We start from the raw sequence: 11,240 nt of genomic DNA on the forward strand, positions 1-11,240 counted from the left end.
CATAGTAGGGGGTACAAACGGTATATATTTCTTTGAGATTTGCAATCCATAGTGTTATCCTAAAATTACATCACTCTATTCGATAAATTACACTGAAGAAATCAGTGTAAACATAGTAATAAGATAATATAAACATAACTAAAAGACGGTGTAAATGTATAGACAAAAATCAGTTGGGAGGAGCTTTCAAAAACACTGGATTGTTCCGCTAGACAGACTCAATTTTATTTTGGGACATGGTGACCTAGCGCAAAGGCACAATACAACGTCCGTGGAAACGCTCCGCGCCGACCAGCAGGGTGCGCCGCAAGTATCTGGGCGCCTGGCGACCGGTGACAGGCCGCGACAGCTAAGCGCTGAGCCGCTGACGGAGTCCTAGCCGTTAGCGCGCCTTCACTGCACGCAGGGACCCGGGTAGGCGAGAGGTTTTGTGGGGTCCCGGTCGTTTTGTTCTTCTTGCTACGCAAGTCGAGGCCTCCCCGCCGCGAGCCGCGAGATCCCCCTCCGGCAAGTCAGGAATATAAAATGAGGCAGGAACACGCGCACGGCCCCGTCTCTCCAGATCTTTCCGAAATCCTTGCCCCCCCCTTTTCTTCCCATATTATACAGTTATACACCACCACCAGCTGTCCATTTCGCGGCGCTGCTGCTGTTGGAATCTTCAATTCTTCAATTAGTCCGAGAGTCGATCGATGGCGACGGGCCGTGACGTCGTGGGATGATTCTCCCTTCCCCCCGTCGCCTTCCTCGTCATCTTCCCACGGTAATTCTTCGAAACTTTTACCGGCGTTTGTGTGCGTTCTCGAATGGCCATCCACGAAAGTTGGGGCTCTAGGGTTTTTGCACGATCGAGGGCTGAGGGGGAATTGGAACCATGAACGAAACTCCCCGGCGGCGGCGGCGGCGGGCACAACGCGCCATCAACTGCGGCTACTTTTGATTTCTTGGTTACTTTGTACAAATGTTGTTTTCCATGCGCGTGATAACTAATGAGTCCACCCGTATATTCCTCTTGCACGACGTGGTACATGCGCGCGTTCCACCGTCGTCGCTGATTTGCCAAGGGCTTGTACTTGGGCCTTGATTAGATCGCAAATTTTTGTAATCTGGATACTGTAGCATGTTTCATTTGTATTTGACAAACTTTGTCCGATCATGGACTAACTAGGTTCAAAAGATTCGTCTCGTGATTTACAACCAAACTGTATAATTAGTTATTTTTTTACCTATATTTAATGCTCCATGCATGCGTCCAAAAATTGATGTGACGGAGAGAGAGTGAAAAAACTTACATTTGGAGGTGATCTAAACAAGGCCCTGTTCTTCTCCTCGGCAAATTTCTTGGAGAACAATTTGACTTTTGACTGCTTTTACTTGGAGTACAATTCGTAGATAGATGCATAGTTCGTCAGTTCCAGATTCCTCGGAGGCTGGTCAATATCAGCGTCCTAACCACATGTCCCTTCTCATAACACCGAAACTTCCCAGGAAAAATGCGCATCGAACCAAAGCCAATTCGCATTCGTCACATGTCCTTTTTGCTCTGCTTCCGTTGTCTACACATATAAATTCTCGTGCAGATTTGTTGTCAGTTATGCACACATTGCTGAATGCAATTTGGCTGGACTTCCGTTTTGCAGGCCCTTCTCTGATATATACTGTACTTCCCTCGCACGCTTGAAGCAGCTACTCCCGTAGATGGCGGCGGCGTGGTCTAGGATCGGGAGGGGAGCGCAGCTGTCGCTGTCGCAGTCCCTGTCGAGGACCCTCTACGAGGGCGGCGTCGGCGGCGAGTCGCCCGCGGAGGCGGTTTCCGCGATGCGCAGTGCCGCCGCGCTGTCCCGCGCCCGGGGCCAGCACCCGTCGTCGCTCCACAGCCTCGCGGCAAGGTCCGCGGGCCACCTCCTCCAGCCGCCGAGCAGGGGCATCGTCACCACGCCCGCGAGGCTGCACCCCGCGTCGTCCGCGGCAGTGGCGGCGGAGCTCTCGGACGCGGAGACGAGGGAACACGAGCCTGTGACGTCGCCGCCTCGCCAGATGCCGAGCCTCGGCCCGACGCGGCCAGGGGAGAAGCCCCGCGTCGTGGTCCTGGGCACCGGGTGGGCAGCGTGCCGGCTGCTCAAGGACGTGGACACGCGCTTCTACGACGTCGTGTGCGTGTCCCCCCGGAACCACATGGTGTTCACGCCGCTGCTGGCGTCCACGTGCGTCGGCACGCTCGAGTTCCGCTCCGTCGTCGAGCCCGTCAGCCGCATCCAATCGGCGCTCGCCACCCACCCCGGCTCCTACTTCTTCCTCGCCTCCTGCACCGGCGTCGACACCAAGGCGCACGAGGTGTACTGCACGGCCGCGTCCGGCGACGCACAGCTGCCCAGCGACCCGTACCAGTTCAAGATCGCCTATGACAAGCTGGTGATCGCGAGCGGCGCCGAGCCGCTCACCTTCAACATTAAGGGCGTCCAGGAGAACGCCATTTTCCTCCGCGAGGTGAGCCACGCACAGGAGATCCGCAGGAAGCTGCTCACCAACCTCATGCTCGCCGAGAATCCAGGTAACAACACAACATCGGTTCACGTACACACCTCTCTTCAGGGAAAATACGTCCATCATCATTAGTTACGCGCGTTGATCATTATTAGCTATTTAGCTTGCACGCATTGCAAACTTTGGTTGTGATGATGATCAAGCACTGTGCTCTCTAGGCTTGTCTGACGAAGAGAAGCAGCGGCTCCTGCATTGCGTGGTCGTCGGCGGAGGGCCCACCGGCGTCGAGTTCAGCGGTGAGCTCAGTGACTTCATCACGCGCGACGTGCGCCAGAGGTACGCGCACGTCAAGGACTACGTCAAGGTCACCCTCATCGAGGTACGTACTCAGTGCACCTCATGAACCGATTACATACATAATCTAGAGTATTAGTATATATGCATCGATCGGACTTACTGAAGAAGTTTCTGATCATCTCATCGTTTATGACCTGTTCTTTCCAGGCAAACGAGATCTTGTCATCGTTCGATATCGGGCTGCGGCAGTACGCGATGAATCACCTATCAAAGGTAACATAGGCTTATTTCTGTGATGACACTCTGAAGTGTAACATTCTCGCAAATTCAGATTAATTAATGTGATCTCAGGGCTTAATCAATCTTTTGTGCTGCATCTGTGACAGTATGGAGTTAATCTGGTGCGAGGCATCGTGAAGGAGGTGAAGCCCACTGAGATCACCCTGAGCGACGGCACCCGCGTGCCCTACGGCCTGCTGGTCTGGTCCACGGGCGTCGGCCCGTCGGAGTTCGTCAAGTCCCTGGACCTGCCCAAGTCCCCTGGCGGTAGGATCGGCGTAGACGAGTGGCTCCGCGTGCCCACGGCCCCGGACGTGTTCGCGCTGGGCGACTGCGCGGGGTTCCTGGAGGGGACCGGCAAGCCGGTGCTCCCGGCGTTGGCTCAGGTCGCGGAGCGGGAGGGCCGCTACCTGGCGCGTCTGCTCGGGAGGGTCGCGGCGCAGAACGGCGGCAATGCGCACTGCGCCGGCAAGGCCGACCTCGGGGAGCCGTTCGTGTACAAGCACATCGGCAGCATGGCGTCCGTCGGCCGGTACAAGGCGCTCGTCGACCTCAGGGAGAACAAGGCACTGCCGCTGAGCCATTAATCTCCTACCTGATCAGTAAAAATGTGGCATGAGATATTAGTGCTAGGATTTGACAAATGGTTTTCGCATTTGCAGGATGCCAAGGGAGTGTCGATGGCTGGCTTCCTCAGTTGGCTGATGTGGCGGTCAGCGTACCTGACGCGAGTGGTGAGCTGGAGGAACAGGTTCTACGTGGCGGTGAACTGGGGAACGACGCTTGTGTTTGGCAGGGACAACACCAGGATTGGCTGACGAGGTGCAGCTTAAGCTGGTCGCCTGTGTTCCTCTGAATAGTCCACGGGAGCTAGAGATTGGCTTTCATTTTTGTTCTTTCGTTTGTAATTCAACAATGTGCTGAGATATTTCTGTTTGGCTTCCATACTCCATACTCTCTCAGTCTCTCTAGATATCCCTTAGATATTCGATAGATGAAATGCATGAGTTTGGGTTCTGTTGATGCAAAAGTAGATCTGTAAACATAAAGGGCTAATACCTGAATCGATGTCCAAAACGTGCCAGTCGATTTGACCTGTTAATCGACAAGGATGAAGATACGAGCACTTTGTTCCTGACAACAGCGATACGTCCGGAAGCCACGGCCAAGAGGTACTCACGCGGAACTCGAGAATCGCCGAAGGTCGCACTAAAGCTATGCAACTCGCCGAATCAATGAGAACTCGTAAAAAGGGAAAATATGCAAATTGACGAAATCGCCGAAAAGTAAGTAGATGCAAAATAGGAGTAAAAATTGGTTTTGATATTCTTTTTTTTTACATTGCCCCTCAATCTATATTTATATCCTGATCTAAAGAGGCATAGCCAAACACAACTAGGATACCAAGTCCAAATCTAAGGAAACACATGACTCTTACATGAATCACACTCTAACAAATATAGAAAAGGAAATCAACTCCTATCTATTTCCCTGTCCGCCTCGATTACGATGGAAATCTTACCAACCTCCTTTCCATCGGCATACTTCCTGTTTCATCGGCAGTAGCCTTCAAGCCTTCCTTCATCAGCATCGACAATAACATCTCCAACCTTATCGGCAATGCCCGAGTCTAAATCAACCTCTCCATCGATCACCACCATTCATCGGCAATTATTTTTACAAGCTGTTTTTTCATCGGCTGTCAGTGTATATAGTAGCTTTCTTCCTGCCGATTAGCTCACTCTGATCATTGTGCAAAAAACGGTGTCAACACATGCCCCCCAATTTCGGAGTATAAAACCATTAATGCTCCGAAATTTACTCCAGATAACGTTTGCCTTCGCCCAATTACCGTAACTCATCCTCCAAGCCAAAACTTGATCTGTTATCAAATCTAATCAAATCTAATCCTGATTCACGCACCTCAGTAAATATCGCACAATCGCCAACCACTCTTGCCTTGATTATGGTTAAGATACCGAAACAATAATCCATCGGTAAGATCCTAACATAATAATGCTGCCACTTTCAGAATTAAAATATCCTGTACCGATATCTCTTCCAAGTCATGATTACTTGCCATCAACTCATCTGTACAATCCCCTGATTATCGTGCGAACAGTTACCATATCCATCTGAACCACCTCGACCTACATGCGCGCGGCATAGAGATAAGTCCAAAATACCCCTACTCCAAGCGGCTTATAAATAGATTTCTCCGGAACGCTCGTCTTCTACCCTCAGACTCCAATCTTTGATATTTTCTCTTTCCGGCGGCGACTCCGACGAACAACTGCGCGACCTCAACCAACAAGAACTCTTCTCCAGCGTTAACCTCAAGTCTCCGGCTCGTGCCCCCATCTTCCTTAAGATAATGGCAATCAACTTCGACGTCCCTGCGGTTCGTTCCACTTCCGTTACCTTTTACCTCGATTCTCCTAATTTTTGCAAGTTCATACAGTTGGTGATTTTTCTTTTCTTTTGTTCTCCGAATCCTTTAAACTTAGGAATTGCACAACAAATTAGTTATTCCAATCGATTAGCCGCATGTCCAATGCCTAGGACCAATGGGCAACCCAGATCCAACTGATCTGATTAATGCAGAGGTTAACAGAATCCCCTTTAGAGCCCAAAATTTCTCTCTGAATTTATGAAAAGATACATTCCGATCTTGGCCCAAAACCACCAAAGGGTGGAAAGATTGGTACTTGAGGGTTAATAGGTCGATGCAAGTACACTGGGCAGAACGGAAGCTAGACCAATGCATTAGGCTATCTATTGCCGATATGCAGAAGAATGAGTCAATGATGATTGCAGCTGCTTACTTCTGGTCAGACACAACAAACACTTTTATATTTGGACATGGCCCAGCTACTCCCACACTTGCCGATGTCTACATGCTCACTGGTTTGGATATTTCAACTGCCAATGAAGGCTCCATCTATGGCAGAAAATCTGAATATAGGGTGAATACCCGCAACATCGGCGGTTGGACAGGATACATTCAAGAATGCCAGAAGACTGGGACAGTTAACCAGAGGGAACATGCCACATTCTTGAATATATGGTTAGAAAAATTTATCTTCTGTGGTCGATCAGTAGGACCAACCAACGCTTTCCTCCCCGCTGCTGAACTCTTGGCCAATGGTGTAAGGTTCCCTCTTGGCCGATACCTTCTGAGCTCCACTTATCATCTTCTTCATCAAGTGTCTTAGAAACTTTTGCTTGACGAACCCATCGGCCACTTAGGAGGCCCGTGGTGGTTCATCAACATGTGGCTGAATACCCATATGCACAAACGGTTGCAATGAGACTTCTTTGCCCAACAATTCCCACGAGAAATTGCTGAAGACCATGTGCTTGGGGACGAGGAATCGGCAACACGCTCACCCCTCAATTTCGGTGAAGCCATAATTGTCCTCCCTGGAACAGAGGCCAATGAAGACCAGATCGGCAGATTCTTTCAAAGCTTCTACAATGGTCTTTCTCGTGATCATAGGGCCTGGGTACCTTATATTGACGAAGAAAACAGATTCCCCATTCTTTTCAACTTTGCCGATGACACTCTGAATCAGGATAATGAACTCATGATGGCCATCATTACTCCCAGGGCAATTCTAGTAAACACATTCGGTAGCGGGAAAAACACCAATATCACGTATGAGTTTTACAACCCATCGGCAGTATCCCGTCAATTGGCTTTTGGACAACTGCCAATCAAACTTTGTTTTGCCGATGTGATCAAACCCAGAGAAACAATCACCTGCAGAACAGATTGGAGCAGGGTAGTGCAACTCTCCCCCGATGCCGATACTACAAATGTCGATATATCCGTCTGGACGCCAGTATCTTTCATCACCGAATCATATAAGCAATGGTGGCGAGAGTGGAGAGAACAGCTGTTTGCAACATCTGCTCACACATATCGGCACATGATCGACCCTGAATACGCCATTCCCGATGACGCAGTAAGTTCCTTTTAGCTCCCTTCTGCTTTTTTCTTTCATATATCGGTAACTAACTTTCTCGTGACAGGTTAACAACCCAGCACCAACTATGAGCAAAAGTGGGAAACCCTTCGATCTTCAGCCTGTTTCCCCGATATCACCGATCGGCTACAACGCCCCCACCTTAGCTGCTTTGACTCACCAGAAGATCCGTACCAAGACCATCACCTCCAAGTCCAAATTGGCTACAGCTAGGGCCACTCCATCGGCTGCTGCTACAACCTTGGTCAAGGCATTCAAGGTAACAACCCTGTTTATTTCTACTTATGCCGATCACAAACTGTATTAACATTAATCATCAAGGGGTAAGAGCCGCTGCTGGATCATCATCAGCAATTCCTCCAATATCAAGCACCACTTCTTCTAACAAACCTTCAGAGGTACCCCTTTGATTTTACATTTTATCTGTTAAATATCATACCTTACACTTGTTTTGTAGCAACAAATGGGTACATCGGCAAGCGTACTAGATGTCCAAGTTTCATAACCAACAAGTGCCGATGCCCCCGCAGCCAACCGTTGCTGATGCCCAAGCAAAGCGCAAAGCCTTAACAGATGTCGAGGCACAGCCAAAATGATAGAAGTCCATGCCGATCCCCACATCTGCCCCAATGTCATCGGTCATCATACCCCAAGAGCCAACCACCGATGAGGTCACAGAGGATATCCCATCGGCAAGCTCAGCCGATCCTCCACACGGCATACTCTAGGCTGCTTCCTCCAGTCAAGCACAGGAAATTGCCTTGAAACAGGTAAACCGATTGACCTAGTTGATTTATAATACTCATACTTATCCTTAACTGACCTCCTTTTCTTTTCCTCAGGAACAAGACTCCCCAAACGGCCTATTCTCCTTTGCCATTGACGTTTCTGACGATGATGGAGAGGAAACAAGTTCTTCCCTTGCACTGGGAACAATATCGGCAGAAACTAAGTCCAAGTTGGAAGCTCTCCTAAACTTGTTACAGCAGGATACCGCCCAACTGGTAGATGACTCAGACCCCGCAAAGGCAATTTTCAAAACAATCCGTGGCTAGGTCCCTGCCGATGTTGAAGAAGTACTCTTCCCAGCAGCCCATTTAGAAAGCCACCAACTGCAATATCAACGGGCTGCTCAACTCATTGCCGATAGAGTAGCTCAGGCTCAACTCAAAGAAGAGATGCTACAACTAAAACAAATTGCTGATGAGAAGCACAAGGGCATCGACAACTTGCAGACTTCGGGCGCTGAACTTAAGCAGAAAATCTTAGATTTATCGGCAAAGAAGATGGCTCTATTGGCTGAATTGAAAGAAGTCGAGGCAGCCTTAACTCATGCTCAACAAGAAGAAAGCCAGCTACCCAATGCCATCAAGGCCCTTCAGCAAGAAAGAGACACCCAGGCTCGCAAAGCCTTGGCCATGAAGAAAAAACTCAAGCCTGTGGAAGGTGCTGCCGATGAAGACATCAAAAAAATGAAGGAAGCCGGCCAAATTCGCCTGCGTGCGATATTGACTATCCAATCCTTATTAAACTTGTACATCTTGTCTATTGCATCGGCACTTTACGAGACATTGACATCCTTGTATAATTCTAGCCGATAGGACTGTTATCGGCACTTATACTTTTATGCATCCATCTTGATACTAGGGTAATATTTCTTTAAATATTTTCCATTTAACGCTCTGGGAAACACGACCCCTTCGAGGGTTTCTAGAATATATGTGTTACCAGGAATAGACTAATTTATCCGATATGGACCTTCCCAATTAGGAGACCACTTTCTGAACTTTGAACTTTTAGTCCTAATCGGTAAAATCAATTTCCAGACCAGATCTCCATCGGCAAACTCCTTTACCTTCACCTTCTTGTCATACCATCTGGCTACTCCTTTCTTATTTTCTTCGATGCTAACTAGAGCCCTTAACCGATGACCCGCCACATCTTCCAACTCATCCATCATAAGAGTATCATAATCATCGGCTGTCAGCTGATTTTGAGAACGTATTCGCCTAGAGCCAGTTTTAATTTCCCAAGGCAATACTGCGTCGTGTCCATATACTAACTGATAAGGCGTCACTTTGGTTGCACCATGATATGACATCCGATATGACTACAAGGCTTCATTTAATACTGTATGCCACCTCTTAGGATTTTCTTCAATTTTGCGCTTAATGAGTTTGATGATCCCTTTGTTAGAAGCCTCAGCCTGACCATTTGCTTGAGCATAATATGGAGAAGAATTTAAAACTTTAATTCCCATACCTACAGTAAACTCATCAAATTCTCCTGATATAAACATAGTGCCCTGATCGGTAGTGATAGTCTGAGGAATACCAAATCGGTAAACAATATGCTCTTTCACAAAATTGATCATATTAGCCGATGTCACCTTTTTAAAGGAATTGCCTCAACCCATTTTGTGAAATAATCGGTAGCAACTAGAATAAATTTATGTCCTTTGCTTGATGGCGGATAAATCTGACCAATGAGATCGATAGCCTATCCCCGGAACGGCCAAGGTTTGATTATAGGGTTCATAGCCGATGCAGACGCTCTTTGAATATTACCAAACTTTTGACACCCCTGACATCCTTTAAAATATTTAAAACAATCTTCAAGAATAGTCGACCAATAGTATCCATTCCTTCTGATCATCCACTTCATCTTGAAAGCCGATTGATGTGCCCACACACTCCTTCATGAATTTCACCCATCAAGCTTTTCAATTCATCACTGCTAACACATCTAAGTAAAACTCCATCTATAGTTCGATAATATAATTCATCATCGAGGAGCACATACTTGGTAGCTTGGAACCTTATACGTCTTTCAACCTTTTTATATGGATCCTTTAAATAATCGATAATCTCCTTCCTCCAGTCATCGGTATCAACTGCCGATGTTAGCACTTCCTGAATAGGCTAATACCCTGAAGCATGCTGAGCTAGTCGATTAGCCTCCTCATTATGCAGTCGAGAAATATGTTCAAGACGAAAATCTCTAAATCCTTTCAACAGTTGCAAACACCTTTCTGTCGATGCGGGACCCATAGGATACCCCGCAAGGGAGAGAGAATATCTAGTCCAACTAGGATTCTCCCCATGTAATCTTAGTAGTATAGCTATTAAGTAATCCTACTAGGAAATCTCATTGTAAACGGACTAGAACTCTGGCCTCCTGACTATATAAAGGAGGGCAGGACTCCTAAGACGAGAGGACCATTGTACAACACAACACTTGACAATCAATCCAATGCAAAGGCTAACGCCGACTGGATGTAAGGTTATTACTCGATCTACGATCGAGGGCCTGAACCAGGATAAATCGATTGTGTCTTGCGTTAACCATCGAGTTCGGCATACGCCGAAGCCCGAACATACTGCCCTGGGTACCCCCGTGGCAGGCTATCGGTGGTAAAGCATCGACAGAATCTTCATTTAAAAGGAAGTGTAATATTACAAGAGGACGCTCAGTTGAGTCAGGCGTTGTCATCAGAAAGGGAAATATCAATATTTAGACTATCTACAACCCTACCTGGCGTGCCAGCTGTCGATGTTTTACCACCGATAGCCTGCCACGGGGGTACCCGGGGCAGTATGTTCGGGCTTCGGCGTATGCCGAACTCGATGGTTAACGCAAGACACAATCGATTTATCCTGGTTCAGGCCCTCGATTGTAGATCGAGTAATAACCTTACGTCCAGTCGGCGTTAGCCTTTGCGTTGGATTGATTGTCAAGTGTTGTGTTGTACAATGGTCCGTAGTGTTAGTTTTTCCGTGCTATGACTCGGCATCCGAGTGCTTTCTTGAGTGGCGCTTGTGCTTTCCTAAGGTACCACCACGTACATCCTGGCACAATGCTGTCGCGAGATTAGCCTACCTCTAATCCCTATCACAAGACTTCCTCCAGCTATGACAAGACACACAGAAACTACAAAACATGCCCGGGGGCTGCTCTACTTCACAAACTACCATGTTCATGACCACCAAGGTTTCAACAGAGTATCCAATGAATGAAAACAAGCACTCCGGGACAGTATTTATAGACCAAAGGATCGACGCACATGGACTAGGAGTACCAACGAAATAAGCCTAACAAAGGACACAGTGAAAAGACAGGACACAATAATGGACGACTCAGGCGAGAAGAGGCAGTACTCGAAGATGGGCATATTTAGAAGAATATACCAGC

General features: G+C 47.9%; 1 protein-coding gene across 1 annotated transcript; it reads left to right on the plus strand.

Annotated features, from left to right (window-relative positions):
• Positions 1 to 557: 557 nt before the first annotated feature.
• Positions 558 to 4,144, plus strand: LOC136546984 (internal alternative NAD(P)H-ubiquinone oxidoreductase A2, mitochondrial-like). Its single transcript, XM_066538952.1, has 6 exons — positions 558 to 763; positions 1,641 to 2,551; positions 2,703 to 2,863; positions 2,989 to 3,054; positions 3,168 to 3,626; positions 3,723 to 4,144. Exons 2-6 carry the CDS (start codon positions 1,699 to 1,701, stop codon positions 3,876 to 3,878), a joined length of 1,695 nt encoding a protein of 564 aa, XP_066395049.1. The 5' UTR covers positions 558 to 763; positions 1,641 to 1,698; the 3' UTR covers positions 3,879 to 4,144.
• Positions 4,145 to 11,240: the final 7,096 nt, after the last annotated feature.

The sequence above is a fragment of the Miscanthus floridulus genome, chromosome 3 (genome assembly GCF_019320115.1).
Source record: "Miscanthus floridulus cultivar M001 chromosome 3, ASM1932011v1, whole genome shotgun sequence".
Taxonomy (NCBI): Eukaryota; Viridiplantae; Streptophyta; class Magnoliopsida; order Poales; family Poaceae; genus Miscanthus; species Miscanthus floridulus.